General features: G+C 45.8%; 4 protein-coding genes across 4 annotated transcripts in view; 3 read left to right on the top strand and 1 right to left on the bottom strand.

The window, feature by feature from the left end:
- The window catches only part of LOC118712380 (zinc finger protein 154), a 280,454-nt gene that overhangs the window by 157,121 nt on the left and 101,863 nt on the right, over positions 1 to 21,470 (bottom strand). The gene's annotated exons all lie outside the window — the stretch shown is intronic.
- Positions 970 to 21,470, top strand: part of LOC118712398 (zinc finger protein 883-like) — a 23,145-nt gene continuing 2,644 nt past the window's right edge. The window contains exons 1-3 of the mRNA XM_045577349.1: positions 970 to 974; positions 5,132 to 5,255; positions 7,040 to 7,738. Coding sequence (XP_045433305.1) covers positions 5,135 to 5,255; positions 7,040 to 7,738 — 820 coding nt within the window. The 5' untranslated portion in view covers positions 970 to 974; positions 5,132 to 5,134. The remainder of the gene's footprint in view (positions 975 to 5,131; positions 5,256 to 7,039; positions 7,739 to 21,470) is intronic.
- LOC123651838 (zinc finger protein 345-like) lies at positions 7,744 to 8,779 on the top strand (the record flags this gene model as incomplete). The annotated part of the gene is made up of 1 exon (XM_045577369.1): positions 7,744 to 8,779. A coding segment is annotated over one exon (939 nt), but the record flags the coding sequence as incomplete, so codon positions are not given.
- LOC118712405 (zinc finger protein OZF-like) overlaps positions 16,441 to 21,470 on the top strand; it is a 24,151-nt gene continuing 19,121 nt past the window's right edge. Inside the window, 2 exon segments of the mRNA XM_045577359.1 lie at positions 16,441 to 16,491; positions 17,577 to 17,700. Coding sequence (XP_045433315.1) covers positions 17,580 to 17,700 — 121 coding nt within the window. The 5' untranslated portion in view covers positions 16,441 to 16,491; positions 17,577 to 17,579.

Genomic DNA, 21,470 nt, shown 5'->3' with positions numbered 1-21,470 from the left:
AGGGCACCAGCTGGGGTTATGGGCACAATCCCCATTCAGGGGCATGGAGAAGGCAGCCCATCTGTGTTTCTCCTTTTGTCTTCCTTCTTCTCTCTCTCAAAATCAATTAAACACCTTTACATTATTTATCCATTTATAGTTGTAGTCTTCAGGAAACATGGAAATAAGACTTTTTGCCTCATGAAGCATTCTGAGTTTTACAGAACCTAAAATGTGTGCAAATGAACACATCAGTTGCAGACCACACTCCCCAGAAACCTGTCACCAAAATCTCAAGTTGTTACCCAGTGCCAATATTCGTCTCAAACACCAATATTTGGAAAGGTTAGTGAGTGACTTGGGTCCTAATTCCACCCCGGAGGCCTAGAAAAGTATATTACCCACAGGGCAATGCACCTAAGAATGGCTGTGTTGCCGAAACCGGTTTGGCTCAGTGGTAGAGCGTCGGTCTGCGGACTGAAAGGTCCCAGGTTCGATTCCCGTCAAGGGCATGTACGTTGGTTGCGGGCACATCCCTGGTAGGGGGTGTGCAAGAGGCAGCTGGTCGAAGTTTCTCATCGACGTTTCTAGCTCTGTATCTCTCTCCCTTCCTCTCTGTAAAAAAATCAATAAAATATATTTTTTCAAAAAGAGTGGCTGTGTTTAGCCAGTGAAAGCCCAGGATAGGCACATTATCCAGGTGAACTTGGTTGAGGGTGTGAATTCTGGGGTGTTTACCTGGTGGTCATTTTGACTTTTTGGTCTGTTCAGGGAGACAGAGGCTTTGGAGCGCCAGGTCTCCAGCAGAACGAGGTGTCAGGCAGTGTCTGAGCTCTGCAGGGTGTGTGTCAGGCTTTTTGAGACTAAGCAGTCTGGTATTCAGGCCTCTGTACCTCCCAGACTCCTCTCTGCTTACAGAGTTCTACTCAGCCTCAGCTGTTTTTAACCCTCCAGCCTTGGGTGTGGGTGACTCTCAGGTCGCAGCATCCAGAACTGTGAGTTGCTCAGGAGTGACACGGTGTGATGGGGAAAGAGAGTAATGGGTTGCAAGGCCGCAGTGCAAGGATGTGATGGTGCGACTGAGCAGGGAGGATTTGTTTTGTGTCTAAAGGCAATGAAGAAGATGAGGCAAAGTTTTGTGTGAGGTTTCTTATGTTGATTCTCAGGTAACTGGGGCGATGGATGGTCATGAACAAAAGAGAGGCATTGTCTGAGATAGGGTTCTGAACTTTTCCCAAAAAAATGTGAGAAGTAGAACAATCTGGAAGAGAGAGGACAGCATTTAGGGACAGGAAGGAGAAGTCCTGTAAAAGCTAAGGTAAGGACACAACGAGAGAAGTGTGTGCACTGAGGACTGAATCTTGAGGCAATACATGCATCTCTAGATCATGTGGCCGCATTGGCTGGGCAAGGGTACTGAGCAGCCTGAGCCCATGGATCCTGGCGGTGATTGCCATACTTTTTAAAAAATATATTTTATTGATTTTTTTACAGAGAGGAAAGGAGAGGGATAGAGAGTTAGGAACATCAGTGAGGGAGAATCATCGATCAGCTGCCTCTTGCACACCTACTGGGGATGTGCCCACAACCCAGGTACATGCCTTTGACCGGAATCGAACCCACGACCTTTCAGTCCGCAGTCTGACACTCTATCCACTGAGCCAAACTGGTTTCAGCAGGGTCTCACACTCTTATGACTTCTGAGATGGTGGGGTTCTGGGACTGTTCTACAACTCTCTCGTTCCTTGGCCTTAAGACACTAAGCCCAGTATCCTCAGTTCAGGTCTAAGTCACGTGAGTGTCCCTGTTATTCTCGATCAGTGCATTGAGATGTTAGAGGTCCTCCCAGTCATAGGTCCCAGAATGTGCAAAGGCTGAAGTGAAGACAGGTGTTTAGGAATCAGCAGGTATGCTTTATTTTTTATTTTTTATTTTTACTTATTTATATTTAAATGAACAGGTTTTTAAAATACATTTTTTAATTAATTTCAGAGAGGAAGGGAGAGGAAGAGAGAATCAAGGATCGACTGCCTCCACTGGGGACCAAGCCTGTAACCCGAGCATGTGCCCTGCCCGGATATCGAACCCTAACCTCCTGGTTCATAGGTCAACAACCCCTGAGCCATGCTGGACGGGTATTTTTTGTTTTTTAAATACATTTTTATTGATATTATCGAGGAAGGGAAGGAGGGAAGGAGAGAGAGGAGGGGTGAGAGAGAAAGAGAGAACTATCGATCTGCCATCTCTCACAACCCTCCCACTCGGGATAGCGCACAACCTGGGAAATTGCCTTTGAATGGAATTGAACCCTGGGACACACCCCTTTCCCCCCCTCCAGTCTTCAGTCCAAAGCTTCATTCTGTCAGCCAAATTAGCCAAGGCTACTTTATTCTTTTAAATAGAAGATGGTGACTCTGGGACAGGAGTCTGGCCTAGAGGAGGTTTGTGACAGCTCCGATGAGTTCTCTGCAGGTGGTGGGAGCAATGGGAGATTTGGAGCAGTGGAGGCAGGTGACCTAACCCAGATCTCATTAGACTCCCTGTTGCTGTAACTTGATGGACAATATGGGTGTGAGGGATGGTGTAAGAGGATGGGAAGGGAACTGCTGTGATAGGGCTGAGGAGTGTGAGGTTATCTGGCTCATGATGATGGCGTGGAGGTGCTACAAGCAGTCGGATTCCGGTTCTGTGTTTAAAGCTGGTCCACGAGGATTTTCTAATTTTGAAGTTAGGAGAGGCAGAGGTAACAGTTAAAGATGATGTGAAGGTTTGGGTTTCACAATTGGACCTATGGAAGCACCAACAACTGAGATGGAGAAATTCATATTAGAAAGCAATGTTCATTTGGGGATGAAAAATCTTTTATTTTAGGTCTGTTAGGTTTGAGATTTTTCTTTTTCTTTTTTTTTCTTTTTTTTTTTCTTTTTTTTTAAATAATTTTTAAAAAGGGAGAGAGATAGTTAGAAATATCGATGAGAGAGAATCATCAATCAGCTGCCTCTTGCACACCCCCTACTGGGAAAGTGCCCGCAACCAAGGTACATGCCCTTGACCGGAATCGAACCTGGGACCTTTCAATTCTCAGGCCAACGCTCTATCCACTGAGCCAAACTGGTCTCGGCAGGTTTGAGATATTTCATAGAGCAACTCATGACAGTGTGGTACTCTGATTAACAGTTCAGAATGAAGACTTTGTTAAATGCTAGTAGCAGAGTATATGCACCAGGGAGGAGTTGTAGATCACCTTTTTATTATTTTTAAAGTGGGCTTCTTCTTTATTAAAAATATATATTTTATTGATTTTTTACAGAGAGGAAGGAAGAGGGATAGAGAATTAGAAACCTATATGAGAGAGAAACATCGATCAGCTGCCTCCAGCACTACTTGCACTGGGGATGTGCCTGCAACCCAATTAAGTGCCCTTGACCAGGATAGAACATGGGATCTTTCAGTTTGCAGGTCCCTAAGCCGACACTTTATCCACTGAGTGTTTAAAAAGTAAATATACACCACCTCCAGTCTTACTCTGTTTGAATTACTCTTCCTTGTGTCCAGTTACAAAATCAAAAGGTGATTTAGCCCTAACCTGTATGGCTCAGTGGATAGAGCATCGGCTTGTGGACTGAAGGGTCCCAGGTTCGATTCCAGTCAAGGGCATGTACCTTGTTTGTGGGCACATTCACCGTAGGGGGTGTGCAGGAGACAGCTGATTGATGTTTATCTCTCATCGATGTTTCTAACTTTCTGTAAAAAATCAGTTCAAAAAAAAAGAATAAAATTGACTCTCAAAAGAAATTTCAATCATTATATTATTGATATTTGGGTCTGTTGACTAATGAGTGTGCTGACCACTTGCCAAGGATGTTTCACTCAGACGGGTGTACTTCCTTAGGGGCATGAGGGGTCATCTGTGAGACTCCATGGGTGTGGCAAAGAGGGTCATGGGTGATGGCACTTGAATGATGGAGGCCGTGACTCGTGAGGGGACATCCAGTGCAGCAGCAGTGAAGGTGCGCTCTGGATATCTAAGATCGGATGAGTTCTCACTAGGTAAGGTGGAAGGAACAAATCGGAGGGAAGCCTTCCTCTCAGGACTCAAGGCTCTGTCTTCAGTGTGGGCTGTCAGTGTCGGGTTAGTATTTCATTCAGTTGGAATTTGCCAAGCATTCTCTGCACCACACTCTGAGTAAAGGGTAGGAAGCCAAGGAGATGGCTCTGAGGGCTGTGGTGCTGGGGGTGCAGGTGTGAGAGAAATGTGGTAGAAAGAGTGACTGCCCTTGGAGAGTGAGTGTGAATTCATGGCTACAGCATACTGAGACCTACATACAAGTGAATGAAGGGTAATCCCCTTTCTGGTGGTGTCTCTATGATATCCTATGGGGGAATTTTAGGGTTTCTATTGAAGGAGGGGATGTTATCATGCTACATGCTAGGTCCAAATCTTAAATGCCATGTATGTAAACACTTACCTGTTGGTGTTGAGGGCTGATACAGGGATCCATTGGAAAGAGATAGCTTGTTTCAGGGTCACCTGGACTTGAAAATCTCCATAGCCATGGGAAAGGAAAAGGGAGATACACATTACAGAGATGGTGAATTTGAATTTGGCAAAGATGCTGACTCGGAAACAACTGATCCGCATCATGACATATTTGTGTTATCTCTGGAGTTGTGCCTCTGGGAATGAAGATAAGTGAGAGAAAGTGTGCTTCAAAGAATTATATGGAGCAGGTAGTGAAAAGTGATGGCCTCAGCACCCTGGATTGAGATTGGAAGGCTAAAGTGTGATGCCATGTTCTTTGGTGTCTTAGAGGGACAGTCCAAGGCACTGCCAGGGGGATGCCTGGTAAGACCAGTGTCAAATCACTCACACTCTCTTTATGGCCCACAACTCTCCCTCCCTATGTTCCTGATAAGCACTTATTGACCACTCCCAATGTGAGGCCCAGAGCACAGGTATCATCAATCAGCTTACCTGCCTTATTGTTGTGGGAAAGCACAGAATTGCAGGAATACAAGGAGAGACTGACTTGGAAGACCTGGTATATTTTCAGATGTTGGGAGTAGAGGGGTGCACTAAATTGGGAGGATGATGACTGTGAACTCCTAGGAGATAAGCTGACCATGGACTGAATTGTCTCCAATATGCCAGAACATGAACTTTGCGGACGTGGCCATTGCCTTCTCTCTGGAGGAGTGGAAGCTCCTGGATGAGGCTCAGAGACTTCTGTACTGTGATGTGATGCTGGAAGTGTTTGCACTGGTCTCATCTGTCGGTAAGTCCTTTACATCTCTCCTCATGCCCTGAGGTGACATCCTCTCTTCCTGTATTCTCCACCTGTTGCTCTCTCTCCCATGTAGCCAGTCCACAGACTCTGCTACTTCCCCCAACTTTATTGTCAGCCAAGCTGTGGCTGCCAGTGCTGAGGTGTGTGGAGAGTCTCCAGGAGCATCCCTAGAACCCGTCGTCTCCCAAAGTGCAGAAAGTGTCTGGGAATCAGGAATTCTACAGACAGATCAATAGGTTCACCTTGCTCTTCCTTTTCCTGGGAAGTTTACTATGTCCACATTCATGGCTTTCACTTTTGTCCATTCCCTCGAGCTTACGGTCCTTGGTGACTGTCTGAGCCAGGTTTTGGTCTTTAATTACAGGAACCATGAACAGTTATTCTGAGGCCCTCCGTCAGTTATTATCTGTAATATTCTTTCATCGAATACTATTGCATGCCAAGGTGCTCTGGGCCAGGGCTTGCTGTTCACCTCTGTTGTCCTTCATTAATACTCAGAAAATTTAGGTTCCTGCCAAAACCAGTTTGGCTTAGAGGATGGTGCGTAGGCCTGTGGACTGAAAGGTCCCAGGTTCGATTTCGATCAAGGGCACATACCTTGGTTGCAGGCACATCCCCGGTTGGAGGTGTGCATGAGCGAGCTGATAGATGTTTTTCTCTCATCGATGTTTCCAACTCTCTATCCCTCTCAATTCCTCTTTGTAAAAAAATCAATAAAATATATTTTTTTAAAAAGAAAATTTAGGTCCTAGGTATTTGTATGATAGAAGGTACAATGAGAACATGGTGTGTTCTCCTGATGAATATGCACAATGGACTCAGAGAAGGCTGGGCACTTCTGAGTGGCAACTGGGGGAAGGTATGGTACCAGTGCTGTGCTCAGATCATACCTCAAGTCTCTCCTGGCAACACTGTTTAGGTGTAGGTTTAGGTGCCATTGACTAAAACTCATTTCTACCTTTTGTTTCTCATACTTGACAGTTTGCTGACCTATCATTTCATCAGACTGTTGGCTACGTTCCCCTTTTGTGGCTTTTTACATCACCTGTTCCTCTACACTGCTGTCTGTGCAGTGTTCACAAACACTGTCCTGCACTTGTGTTGTGAGGGGCAAACACACTGAGTGGCCAGGTTATTATGATCTCTGAATGCATAATCTGGCCACTCAGTGGATTTGTATCTCAAATGGGTACCAAAAGTATTCTAGACTTTTGCTGGAGATGAACCACCTATTTGCCCTGAGCTTTCTATCAAACCAGTGAAAATGGGAAAACTGATCAAGTGCACAATTTACAGTATCTTTGATATCAAATAAATTTAGAGAAGTACACTGAGTGGCCAGTTATTATGAATTCAGAGATAATAATCTCGCCATTTAGTGTGTATGCGTAAGTAGTCCACTAACATCAGATGCTAGTTTCTAATTTAACTTGGAAACAAACATAATTATCCTCCTGCACAGCCATCCCATGGCACCAGCAGAGAAGCACAGGTGGACACTCTTAGCAGAACAACGAGCAGGAGATTCTGCTTCTCTTCCATGTGAAGTCTGCCATCTTTTTGTCATATTTCTGGTGAAGTCTTTTCTAGTTTGTTAGCTTCAGAAGCCCATAATTTTACAGCGACCTCTTATTAAGCTTTCCTGCAGATCTCCTATTTTGAGACAATTGCATGGAAAAAGTGTAGTATGTGGAATACACTTTTGTATTATAACTTCCCCCTGATACCATAGTGAATATCTTTTTTTTTTTTTAACCATTCTCTGTTTTTAGGTTGTTGGCATAAAATGGAAGATAAGGCAACACATTCTGAGCAGAGTGTATCTCTACAAGAAGAGTATTCTTCTGAGACAGCTCCAGCTACTCAGACGACCCATCTCTGTAAGAAGTGTTTCTCAGTGTTGAAAGACATTCTGCACATGACTGAGTCACAAGCAGCAGACTTTGAGCAGAAAGCCTTCTTCAGTGATGCATGTGTGAGAGGCTTCTGTTTCAGTGCATTCCCTCATGAGCAACAGAGGGTTTTCGGTGGAGAGAAGTTCTGGAAAGAAGCTATGGACAGGCCCTCGTTTGTGAACAGGTTCAGCTTGCACTTAACATGGGTGCCTTCAATAAGTAGGGAGGTAGGGAAAGTCTTTCCTGCCATCTCAGATCTTCCACAGATCCCAGAAACTCTCAAGACTGAGGAGCCACCCAGGAGCAGTGAGATTGCACAGGAATTTCTCAGTGGAAAATGTCACCATCATTGGGGTGAACGTGAAACAGCAGCCGGCAGCAACCAGAAAGTTGTTCAGCATCAGAGTATCTGCTCTGGAGAAGTGAATTTTGAGGGTAACAAATGTGGAAAATGTTTTAGATGTACCATGAACCTCAATCAAAAAAGGGAAATTCACACTGGAGAAAATCCCTATGAATGTACTAATTGTGGAAAGTTCTTTAGACAAAGCTCTATCCTCATTCAACACCACAGAGGTGACACTGAAGAAAAATCGTGTGAATACAGTGAATGTGAGATATCTAGCTGCAAAACTAGCTTGCTTACACACCAGAGCGTTCATACTGGCGAGAAGCATTATGAGTGTACAGATTATGGGAAGGCCTTCAGTCATAGCTCAAGTCTCATTCAACATCAGAGAGTTCATTCTGGAGAAAAGCCTTATGAGTGTAGTGAATGTGGGAAGTCCTTTAGTGAAAGATCTTGTTTAAATGTGCACCACAGAATTCATACTGGAGAAAAACCATATAAGTGTAGTGATTGTGGGAAATCTTTTAGGTCCAATACTCACCTTCGTATCCATAAGAGAGTTCATACTGGAGAGAAGCCTTATGAGTGTAGTGATTGTGGAAAGTCCTTCAGTATGAGCTCTACCCTCATTCGCCACCAAAGAGCTCACACTGGAGACAAGCCTTTTGAGTGTAGTGAATGTGGGAAGTCCTTTAGAGAAAGATCTAGCTTAAATAATCACCACAGAATTCACACTGGAGAAAAGCCATATGAGTGTAGCGATTGTGGGAAATATTTTAGGACCAATACTCACCTTCATATGCACAAGAGAGTTCACACTGGAGAAAAGCCATATGAGTGTACAGATTGTGGAAAATCCTTCATTTTTAGCTCTACTCTCATTAAGCATCAGCGAGTTCACACTAGAGAAAACCCAGCTGTGTGTGGTGACTGTGGGAAATCTTTTAGGTGCAAAAGTCAACTTCAAAACCACAAGAGAGTTCATACTGGAGAGAAGCTATATGAGTGTACAGCATGTGGGATGTCCTTCAGGAGTAGCTCTAACCTAATTCGACATAAGAAAATTCACACTGGAGAAAAGCTGTATGTATGTAGTGACTGTGGAAATTCCTTTAGGCGGAATGCTCACCTCCTTAGGCACAAGAAAGTTCATACTAGAGAGAAGTCATGATTGTACAGATTGTAGGAAGTCCTTCAGTCGTATTTCAAGCCTCATTCAACATCAGAGAGTTCATTCTGGAGAAAAGCCATGTGAGTGTAGTGATTGTGAGAAATCTTTTACTTTCAATAGTCACCTTAATATCCACAAGAGTTCATACTGGAGAAAGGCCATATAAGTGTTGTGATTCTGAGGTGGCTTTCATTAATAGCTCTAACCTGACTTACCACCACAGAGTTCACACTGGAGACGAGCCTTATAAGTGTAGTGAATGTGGTAAGTCCTTCAGTGAAAGATCTGGCTTAAATACGCACCACAAAATTCACACTGGAGAAAAGCCATATGAATGTAGTGACTGGAAATTCCTTTAGGCAAAATTCTCACCTCCTTAACCATAAGAGAATTCATACTTGAGAGAAACCATATGAGTATACAGATTGTGGGAAGTGCTTCTGTGGTCGCTCAACCTCATTCAACATCACGGGGTTCATTCTGGAGAAAACCCATATGACTGTACAGATAGATTGTGAGAAGTCCTTCAGTCGTACCTCAAGACTGATTGAACATCAAAGAGTTCATTCTGAAGAAAAGCCCTTTGATTGTAGTGATTGCTGGAAATCCTTTAGGTTTAATTTAGCTAAGAAATTTTTATGGTGAGTGTTTTTCTCAGGCATTGATTTACACTGTCTTGATGTCTTTTGTTAAAATGTCAGCTCAGACTCTTTTTTAAATTGTTTAAAGTCATTTTAATCTAAAGGAGTCTTGTGTATCATCTAAGATAGGGGTGTCGAACTCAATCAGCGAAGGGGCTAAAATCTAAAATCCAGCCTAAATCGCGGGCCGAATGGTTTACTGAACAGTCATAAACTGTCATTGTGATGGAAACGCAGCGTGCAGTGATGACAGCGCGGTGCGGGCCACATTGCAAGGCCTGGCGGGACGGATTTGGCCCGCGGGCCTTGTGTTTGACACATGTGATTTAAGATGTATGTTTGAATTTCTTTCTTTTCTCAATGACTCCATGACTTCTTTGTCATATGAAAAAAACCATAGGTTTTGAAAATTGTAAGCAGCATTGTTTCCCACACATTTATTTATTTTAAAATAAAATGTTATGGCTTTTAGAGAGAGGAAGGGAGATTGTTAGAGAGAGAGTAAGATGGAACAGAGAGAACACCATCCATTGGTGCCTCCTGCATGACCCACACTACAGATGGAACTTGTAATCCAGGCATGTGCTTTGACAGGGATTCAAACCAACATCCTCTTGGTTCCTGATTCGATGCTCAATTGCTAAACCATACTGGTTGGGCATGTTTTTCACAAATTGAATCCTGAAGGCAATTTAAATTCCACTTGTACCATACAATGACAAGTAAATCTGCATTGCTAGCGTGCTTTTCCTTTTTTTTTTTTTTTCTAAGTTTACCAGTAAGCACTCAGTAGTATAAGTGAAGTCATGGTTTGTAGTATTTCTCAGTTGTTTTTTTTGTAAATACTCTCACCATTGTCAGCTTCCAAATACCAAAATGACGGCACTGAACAGGGGCATGATAAGATACTTCAGTAGCTCGTCATGATGTTTTTCCAACATACCGGTAGAGTAGGAACAAATGTGTTCATAATAAAATTGGACAACAATTGAAAGGGGGCAAGTTTTAAACATTTAAAACTTTGATTTAAGTACAACTGACTTAAAACTACATTCAAAAATATTGAGTAAAGAGAGGAAGGGAGAGGGAGATAGAAACATCAATGATGACAGAGAATCACTGGCAGGCTGCTTCCTGGACCTCCCTTTCCCTGGGAATTGAGCCTGCAACCCATGTATGTGCCCTGACCATGAATAGAACCATGACCTCTTGGTTCAGAAGTCTGTGGTCAACCACTGAACCACACCAGTTGGGCTATAGTATTGTAAACATTTTTAATTTATAGGACGAAACCGGATTGGCTCAGTGGATAGAGCTTCGGCCTGCAGACTGAAAGGTCCCAGGTTCGATTCCAGTCAAGAGCGTGTACCTTGGTTGCAGGCATATTTCCAATAGAGGGTGTGCAGGAGACAGCTGGTGGATGTTTCTCATCGATGTTTCTAGCTCTCTATCCCTCTCCCTCTCTAAAAAAATCAATAAAATATATTGAAAAGAATAAAAAATATTTGTATTTTTTATTCTTTTCAATATTATTGATTTTTTTACAGAGAGGAAGAGAGAGAAAGAATCGGAAACATTTATGAGAGAGAAACATCGATCAGCTGCTTCCTGCATACCTCCCACTGGGGATGTGCCTGGAACTAAGGTACAGACCCGTGACCGGAATTGAACCTGGGACCCTTCAGTCTGCACACTGACACTTTATCCACTGAGCCAAACTGGTCAGGGCTGGACTTTTTTTTTTTTTTTTTTTTTTTTTTAATATATTTTATTGATTTTTCACAGAGAGGGAGAGGGATAGAGAGCTAGAAACATCGATGAGAGAAATACATCGACCAGCAGCCTCCTGCACACCCCCTACCGGGAATGTGCCCACAACCAATGCACATGCCCTTGACCGGAATTGAACCTGGGACCCTTGAGTGGACTCCATCCACTGAGCCAAACCGGTTTCGGCTAAGGCTGGACTTTTTATTGTTGATAGTTTTGTAGATGTCCTCCTCTCCCACCTTATATATATTCTTTGGTGGAAGAACTCCCTTCCCCCTCCCCTCAGAAATCTGTCAATATCGACCAGTTAAGCAAATCTCCAGGCCCATCTCCTCCAGTCCCACTTGTGGGGCCTCAACACCTTAGTCAACAAGGTCATCCTCTGGGTTGAGAGCTGTCCTCTGGCATTGGAAAAACTGCATTACCCAGAAAGCACAACGGCTGTGTTAGAACAGGCAGTGAGGATTCTGGTGCCTGCACATCCCCTTTGGGCGGGACTGCCAGATCCATCCATCCTCCCAACTGTCATTTTGAACTCTTCAGTTGGTTCACAGACTCATAAGCTTCAGCGTTCTTTTTCTTTTCTTTTTTTTAAATTATGTTTATTCCAATGAATCTTGGGTTTTGGGCAGCTCCAGGACAAAGTCTAGGTGGAGGAGGAGGAAGCAAAGCATCCTGACTGACTTTCGGTCATTTCCTACTAATCCTCACTCCTCTGTGTTGCCTCTGCACAGTCCCCCAAATGAGGCTGGTACCATGGGGTCGCCTTACTAGGGCCCATCATGTAGGTCAGGTTCTGCTACTGACACCCTGATGTTGGCTGCCTCCAGTGATATGCTTTGACCAATTAAATGAGGTGCCAGCCAAGCCTGTCACCCCTAATAGAAGAGTCTCGAACCAGTGAGACCGCAGCCCTCTCTGTCCCTCTCTGATAACACCCAGCAGGAAGCTACATGTTGGCTGTTCCTTTATCCTGGTCCCAGGAGAACCAGGGTGTTCGTGGGCTATGAACAAGAAAGTTCACTTCTTTCCTCTAAGCCACTGAAGCTTTGAGGCTGCTCAGTGCCCACAGTAACATCTAGCCTGTCCTAATGGGAATGCATCCCCTATTCCACCCTCTAGGAGGCAGCAGAGCCTAACATTAGAAGCTAGAGCTTTGTTAGAGACACCTGGGTTTGACTTCCAGCCCTGCCTTTATTAACTCTACAATCAGTCAATTTATATTGACTCTCTGAGCCTGGATTTCCTCCCCATTAAAATAGATGGTTCAGCCGAAACCGGTTTGGCTCAATGGATAGAGCGTCGGCTTGGGGACTGAGAGGTCCCGGGTTCGATTCCGGTCAAGGGGCATGTACCTTGGTTGCGGGCATATCCCCGGTAGGGGGTGTGCAAGAGGCAGCTGATCGATGACTCTCTCTCATCGATGTTTCTAGCTCTCTATCTCTCTCCCTTCTTCTCTGTACAAAATCAATAAAATATATTTAAAAAAAAATAATAATAAAAATAAAATAGATGGTTCAGCTGAAAACGATTTGGCTCAATGGATAGAGCGTCGGTCTGCAGACCGAAAGGTCCCGGGTTCAATTCCCGTCAAGGGCATGTACCTGGGTTGCGGGCACATCCCCAGTAGGGGGCGTGCAAAAGGCAGCTGATAGATGATTCTCTGTCATCGATGTTTCTAACTATCCCTCTCTCTCTCTGTAAGAAATCAATAAAATATATATTAAAAAATAAATAGATGGTTCAACCACCTCAGGCTGAGGAGAGGGTTAAGTGAAATAATGTAGATAAAGCATTGAATCCGGGACCTGGCACCTGTAGTAAATATTCAGTAACTGTTAGCTCCTGAAGGTCACAATTTGTACCGGCCACAGACAGAGACAATGTAGGAGCTGTCAGTGTGTTGATCTATGTATTCTTTCAAATTTTCTTTTTAAACCAATGGGATAGGATTGCATATATCCTCTCATAGCCTGCTTTTTCTCTTAATAATGTCAAGTTATGATGTTTAAAAAAAAAAGCCAGTATGGAGTGGCTCAGTTTGTTGAGCGTAGTCCCATGCACAGAAAGATTGCTGGTTCAGTTCTTATTTGAGGGCACCTGCTGTGGTAATGGGCTGCATCCCATTAGGGGGCCATGTAGGAGGCAGCCATTCTCTCCTTCTCTCTATGAAAGTCAATCAACATGTCTTTACTTATAGTTATTCATTTAGATTTGTAGTCTTCACAAGTCATTGTAATAACACTTTTCACCTGAGGGAGCATTATTCTAAGTGTCCCGGAATCTGAAATGTTTCCAAACAAGAGTTGTTTTGTAGACAACACTCCCCAGAAACCTGTGGCCAGCCCTAAAACATAAAGTCGTCAGTTCCCAGGGTCACTGGAACGCCACAGAACAATATTCTCAATGGGCAGTGAGTGACTGGGATCCTAGTGCCCCATGAGAGGCTGGATTGCTACATTACCCAAAGGGCCAAGCGCTAAGGAAGGCTGGGTTTAGCCAATGAAAGCCCAGGAGAGGGGCATTATCCTTGTTGGATAATTGGTTGGAGCTTGACTTCCAGGGTCTTTCTCCTGGTGGTGAATTTGACCTTTGCAGTGTGCTCACAGAATCAGAGGCTCCAGTGCTGGGTCACGAGGCCTCAGAGGCAGAGTGCCCGCTGTGCAGGTTGTGTCTGAGGCGGGTTGATACACAACAGGCCAGGGTTGAGTCCTCGGTGCCTACCAAACTACATTCTCCTTCCAGAGTCCAATTGGCCCTCACCTCATTCACCCTCCAGCCTCGGGTGTGGGTGCCTGTCCATCCTGCAGCCCAGATCTCAGCACCAGAACAGTGAGTTGCTTGAGGGTGCCACATGGTGTGACTGGGTGGGAGAAGTTGACAGGCTGAAAAGCCACGGTGTAAGACCGAAGTGGTGTGACTGAGGAGGGAGGATTGGGGAAACCTTGGTTTGTTTTATTCTTAATTGCAACAAAAAAGATGAAGCAAAGTTTTGTGGGAGGAATTTTACCTCATTTTCAGGAAGCTGCTGCCATTAATGGCTGTGATCCAAAGAGGGGCATGGTGGGAGTTAGGTTTCTAACTTGTCTCAAAATTTCTCAGAGGAAGAGCATACTAGAAGAGAGAAGATAGCAGTTAGGGACAGGATGGAGAAGTCTGTAAATGATAAGGTAACTGGTAGGGTGTGCACTGAGGCCTGAGCCTGAGGGATGCAGGCATCACTAGGCTCCGGAGCTGGGCAAGGCCCCTGAGCAGCCTGAGACTGTGGGTCCTGGTGGTGGTTTCCAGGCTCTCAACAGACCTTTAGTTCCCCCAGGTTCCTGCAGCTGTAGAGCCGCTTAGGGCACTGGGGGGTAGAGCTTATTTCAGGGCCTCCCAGTCTTGTGGCCTCTGAGGTAATGGGGTCCTGGTATCGTACGGCCACTCTTCCATCCCTAGGATCTGGGGACCTTGATGAGACGCCAAGCCCAGAATTCTAAGCCCAGGACTAGGGTCCTATGACTGGTCCCTGTTTTTGGCAACCAGTGAAATGGGATATGAGAGGATTTTCCAGGCACCGGGTGCTGTGTGTGCGAAGGCTGTGAGTGAAGACAGAGGTCATTCAGAAACCCTCTGGTGTCCTTTTTTTCTTCTTCTTTTAATTAGGAAATGGTAACAAAAGGAGAGGAATCAGGCCTCCATTGAGCAGCTCTGTGACAACTTGGGAATCTGTTCTATAGGTGTTGGGAGATTTGGAGCAATGGAGGCAGGCAGGACCTAATCCAGGTCTCATTAGACCCCCTGTGGCTGCAGCATGATGAACTATAGGTGGGATGGGAGCGGTAGAAAGACTAGGATGGGAGCTTCTCTGATAGTCTTGATGGATTTGCTGGTAAGAGGCCCCTGGTGGTGGTTGTGGAGCTGAAATAAACAGTTGAATTCCGGATTAGTGTCTTAGGTGTGGCCACCTGGATTACCTAATTGGGATGTAGAGAGAGTGGTAAGAATGAGGGATGATGTGAACGTTTGCATTTGGAAGTGGGAGGTATGTAAGGACCGAGTCAGCTGAGATGCAGATGTTCACAGTAGGAACTCTAATGTTCAGTGGGGTTACCAAAACTTTTATATTTTACCTGTTAGGGTTTCCGACATTTCAGGGAGCAGTTCATGAGCATCTGGAACTCTGAGGAGCAGTTCAGAATAAAAACTTCTCTAAAATGGCCAAAACCAGTTTGGCTCAATGGATAGAGTATTGGCTTGGGGACTGAAAGGTCCCGTGTTTGATTCTGGTCAAGGGCATGTACCTTGGTTGCGGGCATATCCCCACTAGGGGGTGTGCAAGAGGCAGCTGGCCGATGACTCTCTCTCATCGATGTTTCTAATTATCTCTCTCCCTTCCTCTCTGTACAAAATCAATAAAATATATTTTTAAAAATAAAAAATAATGCATATAAAGCATTGAATCTAGGGCCCGGCACATGTAGTGACATTCAGTGACTGTTAGCTCTATAGCTTCATAATGTGTGCTGACTGCAGACATTCAGATAATGTAGGAAATGTCAACCTGTTGGCCTCTATATCCTCTCAGAAGCATCACTGATGAGAGAGAATCCCTGATAGGCTGCTTCCTGTACCTCTCCTCTCCCTGGGAATTGAGCCTGTAACCCATGTAAGTGCCCTGACCATGAATCGATCCATGACCACCTGGTTCATATGTCGAGGCTCAACCACTGAACAACACCAGCTGGGCTATAGTATTTAAAATTTTTAAATATATATATTTTATTCTTTTTTTTTTTTTTTTTTTTTTTTACAGAGAGGAAGGGAGAGGCATAGAGAGTTAGAAACATTGATCAGCTGCCTCTTACACACCTCCTATTGGGGATATGTTTGCAACCAAGGTACATGTTCTTGACCAGAATCAAACCTGCGACCTACCAGTCCACAGGCTGATACTCTATCTACTGAGCCAAACCAGTTAGGACTAAAAATAATAATAATAATATGTATTTTTTATTGTTATTATTACAGATGTCTCCTCTTTCTCCTTGTATGTATAATCTTCGGTGGATCTATTCCAGGCCTCCCCTCGCCTCTCCCCTGAGAGATCTGTCCCTGTGGACCAGGTGAGCAGACCTCCAGTCCCATCTCCCCCTCCAGCACCACTTGTGGGGCCTCCACACCTTTACTCTCCAAGGCCATTGGCTGGGATGCCCAGCCTCTGGGATAGAAAAAACTACATTACCCAGAAAGCACTGCGCCAGCGCCCCAGGACGTCAGGAGCATTTTGGGACCTACACATCCGGTTAGGGCGGGACTTCCGGCAGCCCCTCCTGGGCAGCCATTTTGAATTCTGTGGCTGGGGGGACTCACGGCTCAGGCTGAGGAGGCGGTGAAGGCCGCGTGCTGGCGGGGCGGGGTGAGTCCCAAAGGCCGGGATTGCGTCCTCCGCGCCCCCCAGACCGCGTTCTGCTTCCGGAGCCCACCGGGCCCCCCTCCCGCACCCTCCGGCCTCGGCGCCGCCGGAGCAGTGAGCTGTGGGCGGGCCACGTGGTGTGACCGGCGGAGAGGGCGACGGGCCCAGGGCCGCCGTGTGAGGCCGGGCGGGGTGACCGCGGAGGCGGGTCTGGGGGCCCGTCTGTTCCGTGTGTAAAGGCAGCAGGAGGAGGAGTCCGCGCTCCGGGGAGGAGGGTCCCTCCGTGTCCAGGAAGCCGCTGCCACCGGGGCCTGAGCCGCAGAGGGCGGCGTGGCCGGGTTCGGACGGCTCCTCAGACCTGCCCGGAGGAAGGACAGACGGAGGGAGGACGGCCGTCAGGGGGAGGAAGGAGAAGTCCTGTGAAAGCCCGGATGGAATGCAAGGGGCCCCCGGCCCCGGGGCTGGGCCAGGGCTCGAGCGGCCTGAGCCCCGGGTCCTGGGGTGGAGCCAGGCCCTCAGCACCTCCCACAGGCCCTGCAGAGGCTGAGGGAGCAGGGCAGGGCGAGGCGAACTCCTGACTCTAACTCTCTATCTCTCTCCCTTCCTCTCTGTACAAAATCAATAAAATATATTTAATTATAAATAAATAAAAAGAATTATATGGAGCAGGTAGTAGAAAGTGATGGCCTCAGCACCCTGAATTGAGATTGGAAGAGTAAAGTGTGATGCCATGTTTTTTTGTGTCTTAGAGGGACAGTATAGGGCACTGCCAGGGGGATGCCTGATAAGACCAGTGTCAAACCACTCACACGCTCTTTATGGCCGCAACTCTCCCTCCCTATGTCCCTGACAAGCACTTACTGACCAGACCCAATGTGAGGCCCAGAGCACAGGTATCATCAATCAGCTTACCTGCCTTATTGTTGTGGGAAAGCACAGAATTGCAGGAATACAAGGAGAGACTGACTTGGAAGACCTGGTATATTTTCAGATGTTGGGAGTAGAGGGGTGCACTAAATTGGGAGGATGATGACTGTGAACTCCTAGAGATAAGCTGACCATGGACTGAATTGTCTCCAATATGCCAGAACATGAACTTTGCGGACGTGGCCATTGTCTTCTCTCTGGAGGAGTGGGAGCTCCTGGATGAGGCTCAGAGACTCCTGTACTGCGATGTGATGATGGAAGTGTTTGCACTGGTCTCATCTGTCGGTAAGCCCTTCACATCTCTCCTTCGTGTCCTGAGGTGACATCCTCTCTTCCTGTATTCTCCACCTGTTGCTCTCTCTCCCATGTAGCCAGTCCACAGACTCTGCTACTTCCCCCAACTTTATTGTCAGCCAAGCTGTGGCTGCCAGTGCTGAGGTGTGTGGAGAGTCTCCAGGAGCATCCCTAGAACCCGTCGTCTCCCAAAGTGCAGAAAGTGTCTGGGAATCAGGAATTCTACAGACAGATCAATAGGTTCACCTTGCTCTTCCTTTTCCTGGGAAGTTTACTATGTCCACATTCATGGCTTTCACTTTTGTCCATTCCCTCGAGCTTACGGTCCTTCGTGACTGACTGAGCCAGGTTTTGGTCTTTACTTACATGAACCATGAACATTCTAATGATGCCGTTTGTCAATTATTATCTGTAATATTCTTTCGCCGAATACTATTGCATGCCATGATGCTCTCGGCCAGGGCTTGCTGCTTACCTCATTAATACTCAGAAAATTTAGGTTCCAGCCAAAACCAGTTTGGCTTAGTGGATAGAGTGTAGGCCTGCAAACTGAAAGGTCCCAAGTTCGATTCCGGTTAAAGGTACATACCTTGGTTGCAGGCACATCCCCGGTTGTAGGTGTGCATGAGCGAGCTGATGGTTGTTTCTTTCTCATCGATGTTTCCAACTCTATCCCTCTCAATTCCTCTTTGTAAAAATATCAATAAAACATTTTTTTTAAAAGAAAATTTAAGTCCTAGGTATTTGTATGATGGAAGGTATAATGAGAACATGGTGTTTTCTCCTGATGAATATGCACAATGGACTCAGAGAAGGCTGGGCACTTCTGAGTGGCAACTGGGGGACGGTATGGTACCAGTGCTGTGCTCAAATCATACCACGAGTCTGCTCCTGGCAACACTGTTTAGGTGCAGGTGCCACTGGCCACTATTCATTTCTACCTTTTCTTTCTCATACTTGACAGTTTGCTGACTTGTCATTTCACCAGACTGTTGGCTACCTTCACCTATTGTTACCTTTTTACATCACCTGTTCCCCTGCACTGCGGTCTGTGCAGTGTTCACAAACACTGTCCTGCACTTGTGTTGTGAGGGGCAAACACACTGAGTGGCCAGGTTATTATGATCTCTGAATGCATAATCTGGCCACTCAGTGGATTTGTATCTCAAATGGGCACCAAAAGTATTCTAGACTTTTGCTGGAGATCAACCACCCGTGTGCCCTGAGCTTTCTATCAGCCAGTTCAATGGGAAAAACTGATCAGATGCACAATTTACAGTATCTTTGATATCAAATAAAAAGGTACTTGAGAAATACACTGAATGACTAGATTATTATGAATTCAGTGATCATCATAATCTGGCCATTCCGTGTATATGCGTAACTAGTCCTCCAACACCAGATGCTAGTTTAATGAATTTAACTTGGAAACAGACATAATTATCCTCCTGCACAGCCATCCCATGTCACCAGCAGAGAAGCACAGGTGTGTTGTGGGGTTGAACCCTGGATTCAAAATAAGACCACCGGAGGCTGATTAATTAATTTAAAGAAAGCAGGCAAGGATTTATTGACTGGCCAGGACAGCCACAAGAGCACCACACGCAGGTGGACTCCAAATGACTGCCCCATTTCAGGGGTAGGCAGTCCCTTTTAAAGGTTCAAACCACAGGAATTTTCCTTTATTCTAAATTCTAAATCCTAAATTCTAAAGACTGGGGACAGCCCACAGGGTTCCCAGTCACATCCTGCTGGACATTGGAATGTGGCCCTATCTTGCAATAGCGATGACACAGAAGCAGAGCTCAGCAGTTAGACTCTAAAGGTTATCTACAGTTTCTATCCCTGAAGCTACTGAGTCAGTGGGAATTAATCTCCTGTGGTCCTGGTCCCAGGCAAGGGAAAATTGCCTTAGCCTCCAGGTCTTCACCTGGAAGCTGAGGTAAGTACCCTGTGTTTTAATCAGATGCAGGGGCCAGACTTAGCAGGGTTAAAATTCAAACAGCAGTTTTTACCAAAGTATGGTTGCCACTATATTTCAGGTGGACATTCTTAGCAGAACAACGAGCAGGAGATTCTGCTTCTCTTCCATGTGATGTCTGCCATCTCTTTGCCATATATCTGGTGAAGTCTCTTCTGGTTTGTTAGCTTCAGAGGTCCATAACTTTTTTTTTTTTTTTTTTTTTTTTTGATTTTTTACAGAGATTAAGAGAGAGGGATAGAGAGTTAGAAACATCGATGAGAGAGAATCATCCACCAGCTGCCTCTAGCATACCCCCCACTGGGGATGTGCCCGCAACCAAGGTACATGCCCTTGACCAGAATCAAACCCGGGACCTTTCAGTCCACAGGCAACTCTCTATCCTTTGAGCCAAACTGCTTTCTGCTACAGTAACTTCTTATTAAGCTTTCTTGCAGATCTCCTATTTTGAGACAATTGCGTGGAAACAGTGTAGTGTGTAGAATACACTTTTTTCCCCTTGCTTACTTTATTTTTAAAATAAATATTTAGCCGAAACCGGTTTGGCTCAGTGGATAGAGCGTCGGTCTGCGGACTGAAAGGTCCCAGGTTCGATTCTGGTCAAGGGCATGTACCTTGGTTGCGGGCATATCCCCAGTAGGGGGTGTGCAAGAGGCAGCTGATCGATGATTCTCTCTCATCGATGTTTCTAACTCTCTCTTCCTCTCTGTAAAAAATCAATAAAATATATTTTAAAAAAAGAAAAGAAAAAATAAAATAAATATTTATTGTTCATATTATTACAAATGTTCCTCTTTTTTTCCCCCCCCTCCTTTGCTCCCCTCCACCGGATAGTCCAATCTCTCCTCCAATGAGCCTAGAACCGGGGTTAAGTGCAGCTGGAAGTGGGGTTGGAAGTGGGGTTAAGAGCAGTCCAGAGCTTATGTTTACTGCCCGCCAGGGCAATCCAGCAGCACAGCCAACATTTCGTCCTCTGTGCACAACATGCACGCCTCCAGGGCTCTGCCCTTCACCACTCCCCTGAGTTTCTGCCCCACAGTCCAGATTCCCTCCATATGCGCCTGTGTCCCCAGGGTCTGGCCTGGAACTGGGGTTCAGGGCAGTCGGAACTGGAACTCGGCACCGTCCAGAGCTTTTGTCTCCTTCCCGCTAGGGCAATCTTGCAGCTCAGTCAACAATCTTTCCTCTGCGAGTATTAACGTGCACGCCTCTGGGGCTCTGCCTTTCACTGCTCCCCTGAGTTTATGCCTTACAGCCCAGATTTCCTCTTTATGAGCCTGGGACCCCAGGGTCTCGCCCAGAACTGGGGATCTGTGCTATTGGATCTGGGGTTCAGCACAGTCCAGAGCAGGGGTCTTCAAACTACGGCCCGCGGGCCACATGCGGCCCGCAGAGGAGTCTGATCTGGCCCGCCAGGTTTTTTGGGCAGTGAGCGCAACCGAGGTGTTACAGTAGGAATTACTAGTTCATATAGTCCGGCCCTCCAGCTCTCTGAGGGACCGTGATCTGGCCCCCACTTTAAAAAGTTTGAGGACCCCTGGTCCAGAGCTTTTATCTCCTTCCCACTAGGGAACACCAGCCAGGCAGTCAGCCACCCCTCCTCTCTGACTCTATCCTCTCCCCATGTGCACTCCGTGTCTCCGTACCTTAGGCTTTTACAGCTCCTCTGATTTTTCCTTCTGGTTTTCTCTTTCCTTCCTAGTTGTAGAATTTCCAGTCAGTCAACTTTCCTATAGTTTTAGATACTGTCCACTTTATATTTTAGTTGTAGTTTTTGAAA

The sequence above is a fragment of the Pipistrellus kuhlii genome, unplaced genomic scaffold, assembly GCF_014108245.1.
Source record: "Pipistrellus kuhlii isolate mPipKuh1 unplaced genomic scaffold, mPipKuh1.p scaffold_m20_p_89, whole genome shotgun sequence".
Classification (NCBI taxonomy): domain Eukaryota; kingdom Metazoa; phylum Chordata; class Mammalia; order Chiroptera; family Vespertilionidae; genus Pipistrellus; species Pipistrellus kuhlii.
Note: the sequence above shows the minus strand (reverse complement) of the source record. Positions and strands in the feature narration are given on the sequence as shown.